This window comes from Onychomys torridus, chromosome 18 (genome assembly GCF_903995425.1).
Source record: "Onychomys torridus chromosome 18, mOncTor1.1, whole genome shotgun sequence".
NCBI classification, from domain to species: domain Eukaryota; kingdom Metazoa; phylum Chordata; class Mammalia; order Rodentia; family Cricetidae; genus Onychomys; species Onychomys torridus.
Genome location: NC_050460.1, coordinates 61,071,795 through 61,092,585, shown reverse-complemented (window position 1 = coordinate 61,092,585; position 20,791 = coordinate 61,071,795). Strand labels below are relative to the sequence as shown.

Here is a 20,791-nt window from a genome sequence, read left to right as displayed (position 1 = left end):
ATGAACATGGACAAGATTAAGTAGCATGTTGTTTCTGTCACTTAGTTAATGTGTTCCAGGTTTGTCCAACATTGCCATGTGCACCTGCACCCCCATTTCTTTGATGGGTGGATACTGCTCCATCATCCCTTCCCTTTATCCATCCACTCAGTGTTGGATAGCCATGGTCCTTCTGCTCTCGGTCCAGAACAAAGCTGCTCTGATCACGTGTGTTTCTCCCCTGTCTTCCCTCTAGCTCTCTTTGGACAGTAAATTGTTATGGTGTAGTACAGGTAGCAATCTTAGCATGTTTTGGTGCTATGGTAATAATTATTATTACTCAGACAGAGTCTCATGTATCCCAGGTTGACCTCAAACTCTCTATGTAGCCGAGGATAGCCATGAACTCCTGGTCCTCCTGCTGTGCCTCCTGAGTGCTGGGATATGGGTGTGCACCACCAGGCCTGGTTTATGTGGTACTGGGGATGGAACCCAGGGCTTCACATATGCTAGGCAACACTCTATCCACCTAGCTACAGCCCCAGCCCTAGATGATACTACTTTAGAGAATGCACTATACTACTATAGAAAATGCACTTACCATAATCTCGTGATCTTGTTTACCTGGTGGAAATTTCAATCTTCTTTTAGCTTTTCCATAGTCAGGGAGTTTGAGTTTTAAAGGCAGATTGGACAGTGCCACCTAGTGTTGGTTGTGATAACAACACTGGTATGTCCAGAAGCCAATGGGCACTACTCTCTAGTAGAGTGGACCATGCAGGCTCGAGAGCTGCTCCAGTCTAGCCCCATGGATCTAAAGCCCTGCCTTCCATATTCTTGAATTCCCAGCTCTCCCAGTGCCTGGACCCAAGAGTCCCTAGTGGTGTGACTTATGTGGTATATCACCCCTCTTTAGCAAATGGTGGTTTTAGGTAACACCAGGCAACAGATATTGAGCCCCTTCCAACTACAGCAGCTCCACCCTGAGTTTCTAGATCAGTCTTTCCTTTTAAAACCATTTCCTCCTTGGTCCATTTTTGGACATAGTTACTTTATGTCTCTTGTCCCGGGATAGAAAATACTTGTGTAGCCATATACACAGGCAGGACACCAAGACCAGCTTTGGAGGTGGTGGACTAATGGCTCATCATTTCCTAGCAGGTTCTGGAGCTTTGCCCAGAGACCACTTTGAAATGACGACATTACCCCAAATGCTGCAGCAGATCTCCCTAAGGAAATCGGGGGTGGGGTGGGGGTGAGAAGCAGGAATCTCTAAATAAGCACAGCAGCTGTCTGACTGAGCCCCCCAAAGGCAGCTGGGGTGGGTTGGTGGTACTCAGCCTATGATGGGGGATAATGGATCTCTCTGCCTTGGGTGGCCTAGAAGATGGAAAGTGGGGCCGAGAGCTCATGCCTTGGGGCACCACCCCTCACGGGTTTCTCTGACAGTCCCTGGAGATGCCCTTTCCAGGAGTAATTTGAACCACATGGACCGTTGAGGCTCATTATAAGAGCATGTGTCTTTAACTATGTTGGGCTGGATTAGAATGATGCAGCCCGTGACATGTGACCCTGCCCTTAAGGTTAGAGGACAAGAGCATGCCCTTCAGAGGTGGGAACTGTGAGTCCTGTTAGGGCTGCTGGAGCAGCTCATTCAGAAGAGGTCTGTGAACAGGTGGAGAGGAAGAAGAGGGGAAATGTTCAGAAGCATTAGCAGCAAAGGAATGTTCTAGAAAAACAAACAGAATAGGTGGTCTTCCTCAGGACCACTCACTCAGCCCCCGCTGCCCCCACCCCTGTGCTAAGAGCAGCCAACCTTTAGTCGCCATTGTGAGCTTTTGTGCTGCGGGCCTGTGCGGGTGGGGTTCGGCTAGCATTGCCCCCTGCTCGACCCAAAGACAGCTCTCTGCAGCTGTCTACTGCATGGGGGCGGGGGCGGGGAGAGCGCCTCTGGACGTCATCAATACCTGCAGACATTTGGCCTGGGCTTAACAGGTCCAAGAACTGATCTGGGGCCTGGACCTTCAAATACCTCTCCTGCTGCCAGGCAGAGTACCAGGACAAACGGCCTGTGGCCTCAGCGGGCAGCTCTTCTCACACAGCCTGTTTCTCCAAGGTGCGGGACTCCTTACCGGCCACGCTGCGTCAGCACATGGACACGGGCAAGATCCGTGTGGACATCATCAACATCACAAATGGCAGCGTCGTGGTGGAGTTTCATTTGCTAATAACGGCAGACCTGGATGTCAGGGAGGTGTCTGCCACCTTCCTCACAGCCCTACAGAATACATCGGTGCTGGAGGTGGTCCAAGGCAAAACCTTTCTACAAGGTATGCAGGGGCGGGGCTCGACCCTGGTCTGCCACAGTTCTGGAAACCAAGGCAGCACAAAGTGAGCTGTGCCTCTTGGTTAGGAAGATGTGTTGGGGGCCTCCTCGAGGGGCTTCCTAGGAGCTGCTTGAAGCATGAAGTGAATGGGGACTTCCTTGTCATTCTCTCTCTTTCTCTTTTTGCTTGTTTGTTTGGCTTTTCAAGACAGGGTTTCTCTGTGTAGCTTTGGAGCCTTTCCTGGAACTCGCTCTGTAGCCCAGGCTGGCCTCGAACTCACAGAGATCCTCCTGGCTCTGCCTCCCGAGTGCTGGGATTAAAGGCATGTGCCACCGCTGTCCGGCTTCCTTATCTTTCTTATGGCTGCCATGGTTATTGTTAAAAATAGAAGGGTTGAACCTTCAAACGTCAGAGATATCCCTCCTCTGTCACCTGTGCTTTGATGGGCTGAGAACAAATGGGTCCTTCTGAGTAGCCGGACTGTCCAGGAAGTTTCCATGGAGATCTTAGGAAAAGCACCAGGGAAGAAAGCAGGGAGGGAAGGCAATTTAGACTCTTCCCTCTTCAGAGTTGAAGATAAAAGACACGAGGCTCATGGATAGATCCTTAGTTTATTTTGTTTAGTCAGGGTCTCACTGTGTAGCCTTGGTTGGCCTGGAACTCACTGTATAGCCCAGGCTGGCCTCACATTCACAGAAATCCACCTGCCTCTGCCTCCAAAGTGCTGGGGTTAAAAGTGTGTGCCGCCATGCCTGGCTGGCCCTAGATGGTTTGATGCTTTGTTTTGTTTTGAATGAAGACTTTAAAATCGAATGTCTTTTTTAATTTGAAGCGTGAGAAGGACTCCCTAAGCAAAGTCAGGTTTTCAGAGGAAAGGACTGTGATACTTGAATTGCCTAAAAAGTTCAACCCTCCTGTCAAGCAGAACAGTCACTCTTGTAGAAATGACAAAAGAAAACTTCTAACAAACGAGTGAAGAATTAGCAGCCTGAGTACAGAGCGAGTTCACACAGAACTGATAAACACCGAGCCTGGCAGGTCAGTGTGCAAAGGATGATAATGGACAAAACCCCAAACAAGTGTAACTCATTGACACACGATCACCAAGGACATGGCTCCCTTTGTCTATGAAACTGCAAAAGGAAAAAAAAATACTATAAGATATACAAACTAAGTTAGAAACAGACCAACTGCCAGATTCTCTCTGACACTAGCATGGGTCCTGGCAAGGCATGGGAAGCAGCTGCTGTGGTGTCTCCAACGTGGGCTGGTGGGGTGGCATTTCCTCTCCCCTTTGGGAAACCAAGGCAGTGATGGGTGTTAGTAGTCCACAGCATCTCTTCCTCATTGGCTTGGCAGTTGATTCTGGGACTTTGTCCTGGGTGATGGGACCTCTCAGTTCAGACCATAGTTAATGCAAAGATAGCCGTCATCAGAGTGCCTTCAAAGGCAAAGTCATCGGAAATAACCAATAGGAAGAAGCATGCCGAGTTCTGTCCACACCGTGGGCTGTTGTCACCTATGAATGGGGTTTGCTGAGATGGAATCATATGCTGAGTGACAACAGGGTGTCGTGTGTGAGTATGCATACATGCTTGTGTATGTGCTGAGCAAGCACAAGTTTGTATGTAAGTACGTGTGAGTGTGCATGTGGGACGTGTGTGTGCATACTAGGTAGGTGTGCTACCACTGAGCCACAGCTGTGACCCTGGAGTCTGCTCTGAAAGAAGGAAACCCATGACTCTGCAGTCCCGTGCTCTGTGCTCTTTGCTTTGCGTTTTGGTTCATATCCCCGTTCTGCAGGGCTGGCAGATGGAATGAGCAGAAAGATGGAAGGTGGGGATGGGGGGGGGGGTGCCTGCTGGCTTTAGTGCTTTGCTGCTTGGGTCTCCAGTTCTGTGCATCTCCTGACTGCAGTGGTGGATGGGAGGGAGCGCAGCTCTGCAGGAACCACATTCTTTTTGTTTTGTTTTGTTTTGTTTTGTTTTTCAAGACAGGGTTTCTCTGTGTAGCTTTGCGCCTTTCCTGGATCTTGCTCTGTAGCCCAGGCTGGCCTCAAACTCACAGAGATCCGCCTGCCTCTGCCTCCCGAGTGCTGGGATTAAAGGCATGCGCCACCACTGCCTGGTTTAGGAACCCCATTCTTGTCTCTCAGGGCTGTATTCATCCAGATTAGCCCTGGCTCCTACTGCAGCTCCCACCCACACTGAAGGGTCTCTTGGACTGTCCTGAGCTTGCCACATCCATGGGGCCTGTTCTCTGGATATGTTTTTCCTGGACTGTCTTGAGCTTGCCATATTCATGGGGCCTGCTCTCTGAATGGTTCCGCTGGCCTCCTGGGATGCCCTGCCCTGGAAGGACTGTGCAGGCAGCTGATGGCTCTGCCCACCCTGGAACCAATTGCAGGTGTCATGACTCCTGTTCTCCTGTCCACGCTTTTCAGATTACAATGAGTGTGAAATGAGAGAGGATGACTGTGAGCCTGGGACGTGCAGAAACACCTTCGGGTCTTTCACGTGTAGCTGTGATCGGGGAGGACCTGACTCACATGTGGAATATTCTGGAAGATCCTGTGAGGGTAAGCCTTTTCTGGAATACTTCTCTCTTAAGGAAACTCATGCCTAAGAAAAGGGGGCTTTCGTCCAAGTGAAGTCAGCACATTGTTTCTGACCCAGGCAAGGTGTGTGTGTGTGTGTGTGTGTGTGTGTGTGTGCGTGTGCATGGAAGGTATACATATGTCTGGCTCTCCCTCTTCTTTCATATATGTCCAGTGGAGGGAGACAGCCACTTGTGTGAGTGAAAAGTGTCTAGGGCGGAGGACCTGCTCTGTGAGAAATCGAATACAAAGGAAGTCAAGTAATGTTGGAGTTGGTCATCAGGGCCAGCGAAGTCAGCACTTAGCAGTGTGGGCCCCCAATCATGCAACAGAGAGTTAGTACTAAAACGTGGGAGCCCACAGAAGTGGGTGGCAGAGGGAAGCATCTGGCCAGGGATGTGGGTGACATTTATGTGGATGGTCTCTCTAGAGACCCCTGGACAATGCAAAGGTGTGAGCTTTGGGGCAGGAAGGAGCCAAGGCAGGAGCAAGGGCCTCAGGCTCCTGAGAGGACAATTGAGGACTCAACTTGGAGATAAACCCCAGAGCCTTGGGGACAGGTTGCTTGTCCATTCATGCTTAGCACATCCATGGTACTCGAGGACCAATGGAAGCCCAGTATCCTGGATACGTGGCTGGAGCAGGCAGCTCCTGGGTAGGGTTGCTTTAGAGCACAGTGTGGGGACTCTGCCCTGTCCCTCCAGACTCACCCTGAGCCTTTGTCTCCTTGGAAACTGCAGGTGACTCCTCTAGCAGCATAGTCCAGACCCCAGGCCCAGAGTGGCTCCCTACCCCAGCAGGAACTAGGGGTGCCCCTGTGCCAGATTCCAGCTCCGTGGCCCAGGGCCAGTCCCGGCGACTGAACCTGACAGACGCGGTTGGTGTATCCTGTGAGATTGAGATGGTGGTCATCGCCATCCAGAAGCGCTTTCTGCAGCAGGAGGCCATACCCGAGGCTTCCCTGTACCTGGGAGAGCCCTCCTGCAACGTGAGCAAGAGCAATAGCACACACGTGTTCCTGGTGGCTGGCTGGGGCGAGTGCGGGACCCTCGTGCAGAGCGTGAGTGCATGTGGCTGTGAGCCACCTGGAGGGATCTGAGTGTGGGGAGGGTTTGCTCCTGGTAGGGCAGGCAGGCCAGCAGGGTCTTAACTCCTGGACCTCTGACTTCTAAGTGAGAGAACCCAGAAGAGGAAGTCAGACAGGCCCACGTTGTCACAGTCGGTACACTGGAATCCTGAAGGAGATGCAAGCCTCACATGGCAGAATTCTTCTGGTGCAAAGGGCCTGGGGTTGGCTGGAGTCAGGGTTCAGAGTGCTCTGTACCCGAGCAAAATGGGAGGGGAAGGTAGGAAAAATGAGAAATCCAAGAAGTCATGTGGGAACATGTGTGTGCATGAATGTACATGTTTATGCATGTGTGAATGTACCTGTGTACACATGTATGTTCCCTTTTGTCATATGTATGAGTATACATATGTATTATTCATATTTCTGTCACTGTGACAAAAATATCTGAGCTAAGTCAACTTACGGGAGGGGAAGGTTTGCTTTGGCTCACACTCAGAGGTTTCAGCCCATGGTTGGGGTGGTTGGCTCCATTGCTCTGGGTGGGAGAGCATGACGGAGCAGAGCTGTGTACCTCATGGTGGCCAGAAATGGGGGACAGAGGGAGGGAAGAGAGAAAGATAGGAGGAAGGGAAGAAATGAGAGGAGAGAGAGAAGGAGGGAGGGAGGGAGAGAGAGGGAGTGCACCAGCATGTGCTAAGATCCAAGTGTTCCCTCAAGGACCACTGATGCCCTAACTTAACTCCATCTAGGCTCCACTTTCTAAAGCATCCCAGTTGCCCACAGATGAACAGGCACCATGAGGGACCCAATACACACACACACACACACATACACACACACACACACACACACACACACACACACACACACACACACAGCCCCTCACAAGCTGCTGTGTCTGAAGAGCATCCACTAGGACACCAGCAGTAAGACCAGTAGTTGTACCATGTACTCAGTGTCCTCTGCATGCCAGGCTGTTCCCAGTGTGTCAGCACCTCTTCACAGGGACAGGATGTGGGAGACAGCAGATGGAGGGTTAGGGTCACCTCTGTCTTCAGTCCAGCTGGGTTGGGGAATGCTGAGAGATTCCACGTCATTGATTAGATGTGGTATGACATGATAAGATACAGCTTGAGTCAAGGACACAGCTGCACACATACAATGGCATATACATGGTTGCTAGGTTGGCCTCCTTTTGGTGAGTAGGATGGGTTCTTGAGGTGGGAACCAATGCCTGACATGAAAATCTCTAGGTGACATCAGGGGACACTTGTCAGGCTCTTCGTTCTTCTGGGGATAACCCTCCAGTACCTGGACTATAGCTGCAGTTGGGGCTGGGGTACACTGAGGTTCAGGAGATCACTTACATCCCATCTGTTTATACACAGAACATGACCAGCACAGTGGTGACCACCACACTGAAGAATGACCTGTCCCCGGAGGGTGTCATCCACCACCTGCAGATCCTCAGTCCCATCCACTGTGCCTTCCGCAATGACCTTCTGACTTCCTCAGGCTACACTCCACAGTGGGGGTGAGTGGGAGGCTGCCTTGCCTCCACACAGCATGGGCTCCCTCTAGCACCTTTGTTTGAAGGCTCTCTAGGGTGTCCATCCTTCGAGGGCTTTCTTGAATCTGCCCACACAAGGGGACTGGACTTGTGCTAACTGCCGGCTTCCCCCATTTCTGCCCCAGTCCTTCATAGGATTAACTAGAGAGAGCCAAATACCTTCCCTGGGGCCCATCAGCTAGTGGGGAGAGCCTCTAGGGAGCAGCCTCCAGCTCCTCAGACCACAGCCTCCACCATGGCCACCCTCTCCCCAGGGCAACCACCCACACAGAGAGGACTCAGGCTTCTTGCTTGCAGCCAGCTCTGCGTGCATCACCTCTCCTCACCTGGGCTCCTCCTTGGCTTCTGTGCCTCCCCAGAACCCCCTTTTGTGGAGGGAGAAACTAGAAGAAAGGACTACATAAAGCAAGCTTCACATAGCCTCTCCCCCACAGGGTCTACACCATCTTCGAAGACCTCCACGGCACCGGAAGCTTCATCACTGAAATGCAACTGTTCATCGGGGATTCTCCCATACCTCAGAATTATAGCGTGTCCGCCAGTGATGAGATCAAAATCGAAGTGGGGCTCCACAGGCAGAAGAGCAGCCTTAAGGTGGTGCTGACGGAGTGCTGGGCCACCCCCTCCAGCAACGCCAGGGACCCCATCACCTTTGGCTTCATCAACAACAGGTAGAGAGAGGCCACATCGCCTCGCCCAGCCCCGCTGCCTACTTAGAACCGCTTGGAGTTTCCAGGCAAATGCTGATGTGGTCTGGATTTGGGGCTAGATGAGGCAGCAGCTCCTGAGACTTCCATGGAGGTTGTGGGGTACCCTGGGGGGCAGATGTTCACAAGAATCGTGCCTGGGGAGCAGCTGACTTAAGGAACCACATTCCCTCCTTCAGCTGCCCTGTTCCCAACACCTACACCAGTGTGATCCAGAACGGCAACTCCAGCAAGGCCCAGTTCAAGCTGAGAATCTTCTCCTTCGTCAACAATTCCATCGTCTACCTGCACTGCAAGCTTCGAGTGTGCATGGAGAACTCCAGGAACACGTGCAGGATAGTAAGCGTGGCTCCTTCTCTGCTTCCAGCGGGGTGTGTGTGTGCGTGTGCGTGCGTGTGTGTGTGTGTGCGTGTGTGTGTGCGTGAGTGTGCGTGCGTGTGCGTGTGTGTATGTGTGTGTGCGTGTGCGTGTGTGCGTGCGTGTATGTGCGTGTGTGTGTGAGTGTGTGTATGTGTCTGTGTGTGTGCGTGTGTGTGTCTGTGTGTGTATGTGTGTGTCTGTGTGTGTGCGTGCGTGTGTGTACACACTTTCCTGCTTGGTAGAGATGTTGCTCTACCCATGAGGACATGGGGACAGTGCTCAGAAGCATGCCGCTTAGCGGGAGAGTGTAGGACAGGGAACGGCACACATGGGGTGTGTTGATTCAGGCTAAACATATTCTCCCTGAGTTTCATTGTGACATTTCCATTTGTATGTATACTTATACTTTGTTCTGATTTACCCCAATCTTGCCTTCCTCCTCCCATGGCCCAATTTTCTGCTTGCATCACACATATACATATACTACACATACACATACTACACACACACATATATATACACATACATGCATACATATATGCATACACACATACCATATACACACACATACACCACACACATGTATATACATATAACTATAGACACACAAACATGCATACATACACATACCACACACACATATATATACATGCATGCATACATATATACATACACATATACCACATACACCACACACACATACATATATGTACATATATACATATATACACACAAACATGCACACATACATACATTACACACACACATATACATACATACACAGATACATAGACATACATACAACACACACAACATACATAGACATACATACAATACACACATATATACATATAACTATATACACACAAACATTCACACATACACATACCGCACACACACATATATACACATACATGCATACATATACACATCCACATATACCACACATATACACATACACCACACACATATATACGTATACCTACATACACAAAACATGCACACATACACATACCACACAACATATATACACATATATGCATACATATACACATACACATATACCACATATACACACATACACCACATACATATATACATATACATATATATACACAAACATGCACACATACATATACCATATGCACACACTCAGACATACCACACACATACATATACATGCACACATACGTAGACATACAACATACACATACACACATTTTTTACATATACACACATACATGTACACATACATACACATTTACAAACACCACACACTCACATATGTACATTCACAACCCATATGCACACACACACACCACATACACCATTCCCTCTTTTGCCCCCTTCTTCTTCCCTTCAGGCCTCTTGGGGCTACACCTGAGTTTTCTGTTCTGGTTTACTGTCTATAGCTGTGATACAATTCATGACCTACAGTCACTTGAGGAAGAAAAGATTTATTTTAGCTTATAGGTTAAAGCCTGTTGTCAAGAGAAGCCAAGTCTGGAGCTTGAAACGAGAGGGATGGCAGATGCTCCTTACAGGCTGGCTTCCCTTGGCTCAGACCTAGGAACGGCACCGCCCATAGTGGGCTGGGTCTTCCTCTGTCAAATCACAATAAAGAAACTGTCCCACAGATGTGCCCCCAGGCCAATCCAGGCAAGTCTCTCTCCCCAGGTGTTGACAGAAAAACTAACCAGTCATGTTACCCACCCCCACCCCCAATCAGCTGTGCTAGTCCCCTCAGATGGTGTTGAAGCTTAGGTGTAAAACATCATTAATGTCGTATTAGCACTGTGAATAGAACATCACCAGCCGTCAGTGTCTCTAGCAGATTTTTCTTTCCTTGTGCGCAGCATTGTGACACAGAGCTTATGAATCATTTGCATTGTCATTTGCCCAGACTATGTGTGTTCCTCCTTTGGGAGACGCTTGATACTGTACCCATCTCTGAGGGTGACAGAGACGCTGGAATTTTTCCAAGTGACAAGCCTTTGGCCATTAGCAGGGTGTGGATAAGAACACAGTGAGTCCTTCCACTTTCTCACATAGTAGGTCTTCCTGCAGGCACAGTTGACGCCCCATGACACACACTGAGGGGCATGCCCCAGTATACACCTGGAGTCATAGAGTTCTCAGAAACAGGGCTAGCAGTTCTAGCAACGTCCTCTCTGCAGGAGCTTGCTGCTTCTCAGGTCTTTGCAGCCTGACCCCCACCTCCACTCCACCGCTACCCCAAGTTCCTTTATGGTGGGCTTTCCATTAGTTCCCAAGGTATAACTGAGCTATTAAAGTATTAGAAACACACTGCTGAGTGAGTTGGGAACCCACGGTGTTGGCAGGCTAGGTTTCGAGTGGTGTGGGAGACTATGCTGTGGCCTTGCCCAACTAAGAAAAGTGGCCTCGCCATATCCTGACTTACAGAAGTTCTTTCCCTCAAGTCTGTCTGTGCATCCACATCCCTCTTCATTTTGGACCTCACTTCCAGGGTTAGAGTTCATCTCAACCCAGCAGTTTTTCCAAACAAGGTCAACTGGCTAGTTTTGTGTAAACTTGACACCAGCTGGAGTAATTTGAGAGGAGGGAGCCTCAGTTGAGAAAATGCCTCCATGGGATCAGGCTGTGGGCAAGCCGGTAGGGCATTTTCTTAATTAGTGATTGATGGGGAGGACCCAGCCCATTGTATGAGGTGCTATCCATGCATTGGTGGTCCTGGGTTCTATAAGAAAGCAGGCTGAGCAAGCCAGTAAGCAGCACTCCTCTATGGCCTCTGCATTAGCTCCTGCCTCCAGGTTCCTGCCCTGTGAGTTCCTGCTTTGGCCTCCCTCAGTGGATTGTGACTCTGGACATGTAAGCCAAACACACCCTTTCCTCTCCAAGTTGCTTTTGGTCATGGCATTTCATCACAGCAATAGAAACCCTTACTAAGACAATCAGAGTTAGAGGGCCAACATTTTTTTTTTAAAAGACCATGGTGGATATTGGGTATACAGGGAGCAGATTGCACCATACCACTGAGCCACACAGAGATTTTGAAAGGCAAAGGTATCCAGGGGAGTGAAGGTCTGGTTGAACCTTTGGAGGATACAAAAGGTTGTGTCTGGGTTGTGTGGTTGAGGCATGGTCCAGGGAGGGATGTTCCCTCCATCTTCCCCTATGTGTACCCCAGCGTACCCCACTCCATACCTCTTGTACTTTGGGTGGTGCTTTGGTTTGTTTTTGTCAACTTGGCAAAGACTAGAGTTACTTAGAAGAGGAAAATGCCTCCATCAGATTGCTTGTATGCAACTCTGTAGGGCTTTTGCTTGATCAGTGATTGATGTGGGAGGGCCCAGCCCACTGGGGCCAGTGGTCTGGATTGTGTAAGAAAGCAGGCCAGCAAGCCGTGGGAGCAAGCCAATAGGGAGCTTTCCTTCATGGCCTCTGGTCAGCTCCTGCCTTTGTTCTTGGTTTCCCTCGATAGACTGTGACCCATGTATGTAAAGCAAATAAATCCTCCGCAAGCAGCTTTGCCTGTGGCATTTCATCACAGCAATAGAAGCCCTAACTAAGGCAGGTGATGTTCCACCAGAGTCCACTGCTAAGGCTACCCTGCTCCCACATCCCCATCTAGATTTACCCATCCAATTGCTCAATAACACTGTTCTAGAGGACCAAATTGTCAGGGTCTGAAGAGGAATGCTCTAGACAGTGAGTTTATGCCCTGTAAGCACTACAGGACAATTGTGAAGTTTCCCTTGTCAAAAACAGAGCTGCAACGACTTCCGGTTGCTGAGAAGCAGTGAAGCCGAGCACCAGATGTCCTGGGGGCCCCTCCGTCGGTCTGAAGGTGAGTCCTCTGGGTTTCAAAGGCAAAGAAATGATCCCATCTGCAAAGTGCCAGCTTGCAAAGTGCCTGTTTGAAATATGGGGCTTTAGAGATTTTTCTAAAGGACTCAGAACAGCGGCTAAAATCTTCCTCAAGAGTCTTGTGTGCTTTCGTGGGGTTAAGATTGTCACATATTGGACAGGATTTGTTCCTCTTGGCTACCCTGAGCAGTGGGATCTAATTCTGTGGCCTTGCTGTGGGGAGGAGTCCCAGCTTCCAGGGGTCCAGAGCACTGAGTTTATGGGCTCCTGTGACTTTAGTCCTAAGAAGCCAAGAAGGTGTTTGACCCTGAGTAAATGTCAAGTGGATACAAAGAAGAACCCACGCTGTGAATAGACAGCTACAGTGTGTGTGTGTGTGTGTGTGTGTGTGTGTGTGTGTGTGTGTGTGTGTGTGTGTGTGTGTGTGTGTGTGTGAGAGAGAGAGAGAGAGAGAGAGAGAGAGAGAGAGAAGAGAGAGAGCATTGTATACATGTGTGCACACATGTGTAATTGCACAACCACATGAAAAAGCTGTTTAATTCAGAAGATGAACAAAAAGCACACTTCAATCCCCCCTGGGTATAAATGCCTACCAGATGATTATATTCATGTATTTTCAGAATCAATTTTCCAAACATGTTTCTCCCCTCCATATGATCTAATTATTTGAAAAAATAGAGACTCTGCATGCTTTGGGTACTAAGACAGAAGTTTCTAGATGCCTCCACTTCTGTCTCTTCTCTATAGTAAGAATTGTCAGGCTTTAGTTGACACATGGCTGCCTGGAGTCAAAACCACAGCTCCCAACCTCCTTAGCAGCTGAGTGTGGCTGGGGAAGTCAGCTCTGGCCAGTGAGAGGGGAAAGAAAGCCCTGACAATGCAAGAGGACACTCCTCAAGGGCCACCCAGTACCATCCATGGCCACTTCCCTCTTCTTTGTCCCCTTCGACACCTCATCTTTGTGCCAGAGCAAGATCCAAGCTTTTCCCGTTGCTCGACCTAGTCCTGGCTGCTTTGCTTTTTGTTAGTTTTCACTCCTAACCTGGACGCTCTTGTTCCTCTCTGTATTTTCCTGCATAACAGCTCCTGGGATTCAGGCTCAGGGTGGGAGCTGAGATACAGGCTCAGGGTGGAAGCTGGGTTTCAGGTAAGAGGACAAGAGAATCAGCAGGCAGGTCCTGGCTGGAGTTTCTCAACTTATCATCTAAGCATTGTGAGAATAAAGCCTTAGGCACAGCTGCCAAAGCACACCCCTAGTTCACTAACTCAGATTGTTCTAGACCCGAGGTGGGGGGTGGTTCACAAATGATTGATGACCTGTGTTCTGAGACCTAGGTGGTGTGAGGGAGGCTCAGGTAACTGCTTGCCTAGGTTCTAGAGCTGCATGCATTTTCTCTACTCATTATCCTCTTAAATTGCTGTAGATAACTGGTCAACCTGGGGCTCCAAGAAGGACGAGCATATGCATATCACATATTCTCATAATAGAAATGGAACCTCTCCTCATTTATAGATGTCAGGGGAAATGTCAATAGAGTGGGAGAGGTACTGCACTTGGAGTTAGTAGACCACAGTTTGGTCATAGCTGATGCATTAGCTGTGTGGTATTTGCAATATTATTGACTCTGTCCACCACCATCTGTCCATCTGTGTACCCTCTGTTCATCTTCTCTCTTCCATTGATCCTTCCAGCCATCATCCATTTATCATTCATTTGTGTATCCATCTATATGCCTTCCATGCATGCATTTAATCTTCACTAATCCATCCATCCATCCATCCATCCATCCATCCATCCATCCATCCAACCACATATTCATCTATCCATCTACCCATTACCTATTCATCAGTATATCTACCACCTGTTCACCTACATGTATACAGATAGACAGACAGATAGACATCCCTCTCTTCTTCCATCCACTATGTGTCAGGAATGGTCGTTTTCCTTTGTAAGACTGTAGTTACAGCAAATTTCCATGCCTGCCTCTCAGGTTTGCATCTGGTGTGAAATACAGGTCCTTTGAGAGCCCCTAATTAGTGAGGCTCTCTAAATTTAAAATCAAATTGGTTGATGATAATACTGTTGGGCACACTACCTCTCATTTCTCATTTCCCATTGTGAAATGGAGATGTTATTTCTTACTTCAGACAGAGCATGGCCTACGGTCACTTCTGGGTAAGAGTTGGTTGTTGGCATTTGTACCAAGCAGAGGTCTACACTAGGCCAGTACAGAGAGCATTGCACAAGGGTGTTGACTGATCTGTCACAAAGCTCAATGGTCCTCCTGCTCACCATGCTTTCTTGTTGTCTTGTAGCTTTTATTTCCACAATATTCTCAAACAAATGGGCATCAAAGTCACTCTCAACACATGGCACCTGCAATTGGTACAGGCTGCTCTGTTGCAGGAGTGGTGTTAGCTGAAGTGCTGTGGGAACAAACCTGCAGGGACAGGTCAGCAGACATGTTCCTTCAGGCTCTGGCCTCTATCCCCACTGTTACCATCACTTCCCCTTCGGGGAAGCATGAAATTCACTTTAAGATCTGGGAGGTTGTATGTGTTCACACGACTGGAGCTGAACTGTGGTGAACTGGGCCTCTGAGGCAGAGCCAGGCTGCTCATAATCCTCTGCTTGTCTTTGTCAAAGGGTTGGGGCCACCTTTGTGGAAAGGGCTCCTCCCACACCACCACTCCAGCCCACATGTGCATAAGTAGCTTGAGCTCTGATGACAGAACACCATGGACTGGGTGACTCAGGACCACAGAGTTGTAGTCTCTCATAATTCCAAGAGACGGAAGTTTGAGATGGGAGTGTGGGGCAGGCTCTGCTCCTCTGAGACCTGCAGCCAAGCATCCTTCCTGTCTTTTCCAAGTCCTGCAGGCTGTGGCCCATTTTTTGGTTCCCTGGCATGCTATATGTAGCCCAGCTACATCCCACTGCAGCCATCTCATAAGAACATTAGTCCTACTGTGTGAGAGCCCAGCTCCTCCAGGGTGGCCTCATCACTAGTATCCCTACAGTGGCCCTGTTTCCATATGAGTCTTGCAGCTCTTGGATTTGGACTTGAATGTATCTTTTCCTGGGACAAACTTGTGCACATATTTTCATGTGTTAATGATCATAGAGAAACTCAGTCTTCCTTCATCCTGAATATGTGCTGCCTTTTTAAACCCAGTTTGGGAATCTCCTGTGGCTACTGCCTCACTAGTCAACTATTGAACCTGCTTATTTTGTGTTGCTGAGCAAAGATGTGGGTAGTGTGAGATGACTGGGGGATGCCCAGATGTCCAGGACAGTTACTGAGGCTGCTGGGTGCTTCTAGAGTATATGAGCTGGGATTCTAAGTACCAGGAAGCCTTGCTTCTGCTGTGTGTGGGTCATAGTGTGCTAGGAGACCTTGCTTCTGCCGTGTGTAGGTCATATGTGTGCTGGGAGGCCTTGCTTCTGCTGTGTGTGGGTCATATGTGTGCTGGGAAGCCTTGCTTCTGCTGTGTGTGGGTCATATGTGTGCTGGGAGGCCTTGCTTCTGCTGTGTGTGGGTCATATGTGTGCTGGGAGGCCTTGCTTCTGCTGTGTGTGGGTCATAGTGTGCTGGGAGCACTTGCTTCTGCTGTGTGTGGGTCATAGTGTGCTGGGAGCACTTGCTTCTGCTGTGTGTGGGTCATAGTGTGCTGGGAGCACTTGCTTCTGCTGTGTGTGAGGCCATGTGTATGTTGGGGGCATTTATTTCTATTATTTGAGAGCTACACATGTGCCAGGTGGGAGGGCCAGTATGGGTTGGTTATATGGGTTGCTGGCTGTCTTCACTTTCCACTCTGTGGTTACATCTTCTATATGCTCAGTGTCTCCTCACTTAAACTGCTTCCTGGACAGACAGGGTCTGACTGCAAGACTCACACAAGTCACACTGTGATGTTCAGAGTCTCACATGGACAGACAGAGGCCCCATGCCAGGGAACACTGTGTGTCCAATTGTACAAGCATTTCTGAGAGCCTGCTCTCCCTTTCAGACTCACCTACTGTGGACCCAGTCAAGGAACAGCCTGGCCTGCAGGCCCCGCTCTGAGCCATGCTGAGTTAGTGAGGTTAGTCCTGAGTTAGTGAGTCTGGTCCTTCACCAAGGCTGTCTGGTTAAAAGCTTTTGTCTAGGTGGCCAAGAGGGAAACCCAGGAGCACTGTGGGGGGAACTGTGCTCCCCTTGGGCTACAACCTAGAAGACAGCATTGTGTTCACTGTGGGGCTCTATAAGTCTCACGGGGATGGGAAATGGGATTTGAGTCATGCAGACTACTCAGGCTCTTCCTAACCAGACTTTTCAGGATACTGGAGGTGGAGGGGATGGGAGATGAGCATGGCTGGGGTCCATTACTTATTTCTGCTGTAGGTGTTCTTGACAATGTGTCATACTGATGCTCAAAGCACTTATGGGCCCTGACCACTGGAGCGCAGGCCAGGGGCTGGTTGGTGATTTCATTCTTTTTCTTACAATGTGAGGTGTGTGTGTGTGTGTGTGTGTGTGTGTGTGTGTGTGTGTGTGGTCTCCAGAAGGGACATTGGTGTCCTGTTCCTTCACTCTCCACCTTCGTCTCTTGAGACAAGGTGGCTCCCTTATCCTAGAGCTGTGAGGGCAGCCCCGCCAGCTATCCCCCTGCCTCCATGCCCACAGAGCTGGGACTTCAGGTCTGTAGTCTTCATGTGGGTTCTGGGAATTCAAATTCAGGTCCTCATGTTTGCACAGCAAGGACTCCTACCTCCTGAACCATCTCTCCCAACCCTGACAGTATGGACATTCAAAGATGGAGAACAGGTTCACCTAGCATCAGGCAGCCCTATGAAAGAGAATCAGGTGGAGTGTGGCCCAGTGATCAGCCTCTTCATCCCTGTGGTGTGAATGAACATCCACACCCCAAAACAAGTCTGGACCCTTTACCAGCCTCCTCCTTTTCCCACACCAGCCTCTTCCCTAGGCCCTGAAACTGTCAGTCTTCCCTCTGTCTCTGATTTGCCTGTTCTAGAGAGTTCTTGTGAATGGGTCTCACTACCCATGGTCCTTTGTGATCCCTTACGCACTGTCTCCTAGGCAGCATGTGACATCAGAGCTCTGTTCCTTTTTGTGGCTTGATAATATTCCATTGTATAAACTGCACATAGTGGGGCTCATACCCATGGTCCTACCACATAGAAGGCTGAGGCAGGAGGATTGCTGAGACTAAGGCTTCATAGTGAATTCCAGGCCAGCTCATGCTACAGTGTGAGACTGTATCTCAATAACCAACTAACCAGGCCGGGGAAGAAAAAAAAAAAAAAAAATCAAACAAAAAACTCCATTGTGTGGCTTGAACACAATTGGCCCATTCATTCACATGTTGATGGACATTGGGGGTGTGTCCACATGATACCTATTATAAGCAACACGGTCGTGAACATGCTGTACAATCACTCATTAGAGAATTTTTTTTCCTCCATTCTTTGGAGGCCACACTCCTGGACTTTTGACTGCTGCTCTGGCCTTGGGTGGGTCCTGCTCTTAGATGTAGGTGGTATACAGGCCCAGCTGTGTCTCCCCATGAGGAGCTGGCTGGCCAGCAGTGAGGGGGCCTACCTGCGGGCAGAAGCTTCTCTTTGCACACTTGTGGGCTGAGCTGCTCTCATGGGGTGAGGACCCCGGCCTCCTTGCTGACCCACAGGTACACACAGGGCTTTGCTGTGAGGGACCTCAGATTAAATTCAGGTGCACTGCTCAGAAGCAGTGATGGAGCACCTCAGATCCAGCCCCTACCTACCGCCAATCTAAGCACATCCTTTGTCTCCCACCAGCTTCGCAGTTGCTGGGCCAGGTGCCAGGCACAGACACACGCTTCCCCCGACATGGGCACCTCTCTCACCCTCCGTGCCTGTCTTCACCCGCAGGTGAACCTGCATATACAAAGCCGGGCCTGGAGACCAGTTACATCGTCATCATTGCGGTGGCTGCGTTTTCTGTGGTGGCTGGGGTGGCAGCCCTTCTGATCCTTCGTTACCAGAGAATGAAGGGGAAATACAGTCTCAGAATCCAGACTGATGACTTCAGCTACCAAGTGTTCTCTCAGTAGAGTCCCAGCTGACCGGGTGATGGGTAAGAGCGAGCATGTCCGATGCTACCCCCTGCCTCCATCGCCTGTGGAGAGGACAGAGTGGCCTTGGCAAGGGGGTAGACCTCTGTGATTCCCTAACTGACAAATATCCCACTCCCCAAAGCGGCTGTGAGCAATCAGAGAGGGAACAGGGACCATTTGCAGATCAGCCAAGAGTTCTGCCATGGGAAGCCAGAGGTAGTGCAGTGATTCTGGTACCCACCCTAAATCTTGGCCAGGGATGGTTCCCAGCCTCATCCACGAAGGCCTTGTGTTCACTGGGATAGTCCGTCATGACCTGGGAGTGCAGCTGCATCCACTGTATCACCACAGTGCTCTGGCCAGCATTAAACTCACAGCCCTTCTGGTGGCGAGGATGTTCAGCCTGTCAGTCACACTGGTATTGGGGGAGGGGGGAGTCTAGTTTGCTCCCACAGAGAGCAGTATCTGTACGTAGTCTACACACACCCTCCTATAGCTTCAAACCACCTCTCCATAAGCTAAGAGAGCTCACACAGTGCAAATGCTACTCACTCAGTCACCACACTGTTGTTTGATGTTTGGAGCAGACAACTTGATTTTTGTATGTATTTATTTATTTGAGCGGTGTGTAGGAGAGGTCAGAGGGTAACTTACAGTTTGGTTTCCTCCTCCCACCATGTGGGTCCCAGGGATTGAACTCAGGCTTTGGGTGCCAAGTTCCTTTCCACCACCGAACCATCTCACTGGAACCAGGGACACATTTTTTTAAAAGAAGGCCGCTCCACAGTTGGTGGGTCTACGGCTGCGGAGCCTGAGGATGGAGGGCCCCTCTCTGAACGGCTCCTTTCCCACCTGGAGACTGATCCTGTGACCTCTTTCTCCACACAGGGCACTGTGAGTGATTCATTCATTCATTGAGCATTGGCAGGACTCCACTCTGGGTAGTACTGTGTCACTCTGGATACTCTGGGGCACTCAGGGATGAGCCCCCATGATGACAGCAACCTCTGTCTGCCTCCAAGAGGCTGAAGCTGTGGAACAACACCCACCAGGCCGGTGAGAGGGCTGCTGAATATGTGGGCAGAGTGCTGGAGTGACCTTCACCCTCAAACCCAACATGGCCCATCTGTCACCACCCAAGCTACTGGCGCAGCCTTCCCAGCTTTGACATTCAAACTGCCTTTGTGACTCTCCCTCATCGACAATTACATAACACGTCACATCTTCACAGACATTGGACAGTGCCTGTGATGCTCCTTTATGAATGGGTCTGTCTGCTACATTCTCCGCTGTGTCATGGTCCGCACGCAGACACTCTAAGTCCGCTCTCCTTATCAGCATATGGCTTTCACTTACTCGGTGACTCAAGACATCCTAGATGAATATGGGAAGCTTTCTACTGAGTGGTAGACACGTGATGTGTATACGCCACTCTTCCATGGCACATCCATGGCCATTTTTCATGTAGTCCCAGGAAGGGGAAGGGGCAATTCACCCACTACACCACAAGAAGGCAGGGAAGGGGCGGCGGTGGGGGGTTGGGGGGGAGGGAGGTATGGACGATGCTAACAGGTCCTCTACTTTGTTGATTTGAAAGACCAGAATGGTTAGCTAGCTAACACCTAAGGCAATAGTGAGATTAGAGTTACAACGGGGTCTTAGCTTTTCATTGATATGCTTAATTCTGTTGCCTGTGATTGTCACTTGCACAGAATATTTAGGGGGATGGGTCTTTTGATTTATTACATAGTCTTGGAGTAAGAATGATGACCAGGAATCTGTGTTTCAAGCAATAAATTTCTGCACTGGAGTGTGGCTGGCTGTGTTGCTTCCCCGTGTGGCACAGTTCACATGACAGTCTCCCTTAGTACCTCCAAGGGCCAGTTGGTTCTGTGCCGGATGCTCCAGGGAGGTGCTGGGGCTCCCTAAGTCTCATCCACCAGTTCCAACTTCATCTCATTAACTTTCACTGACTGTTCTTAAGAAAAAATACATGCGATCAGAATCCCTGGTTACTGAGCCCAGGACAGGCAGCTCTTTGGAGTTTCACGTTCTCTCGCATTTCAGCCATTTTCCTGCCGTCTCCGTTCGCAGGCCGTGTCCTGTTGTCTGTGCTTCCTGTAACAGGGAAAGCTCGGCCTCCTCCTCACTGTCACTCCTGGGTCTGTTCTTGGGGGAACGCTTCCTGAATGCACCAGACCCTGAGCTCAGGGCTTCAGACAAGCTGGTAAGAGG

General features: G+C 49.8%; 1 protein-coding gene across 1 annotated transcript in view; it reads left to right on the top strand.

The window, feature by feature from the left end:
• Positions 1 to 20,061, top strand: part of Umodl1 (uromodulin like 1) — a 55,554-nt gene extending 35,493 nt beyond the window's left edge. The window contains exons 14-22 of the mRNA XM_036168161.1: positions 2,096 to 2,309; positions 4,750 to 4,884; positions 5,643 to 5,962; positions 7,360 to 7,505; positions 7,976 to 8,212; positions 8,428 to 8,587; positions 12,359 to 12,437; positions 18,372 to 18,576; positions 19,445 to 20,061. Coding sequence (XP_036024054.1) covers positions 2,096 to 2,309; positions 4,750 to 4,884; positions 5,643 to 5,962; positions 7,360 to 7,505; positions 7,976 to 8,212; positions 8,428 to 8,587; positions 12,359 to 12,437; positions 18,372 to 18,553 — 1,473 coding nt within the window. The 3' untranslated portion in view covers positions 18,554 to 18,576; positions 19,445 to 20,061. The remainder of the gene's footprint in view (positions 1 to 2,095; positions 2,310 to 4,749; positions 4,885 to 5,642; positions 5,963 to 7,359; positions 7,506 to 7,975; positions 8,213 to 8,427; positions 8,588 to 12,358; positions 12,438 to 18,371; positions 18,577 to 19,444) is intronic.
• The last annotated feature ends 730 nt before the right edge of the window (positions 20,062 to 20,791 follow it).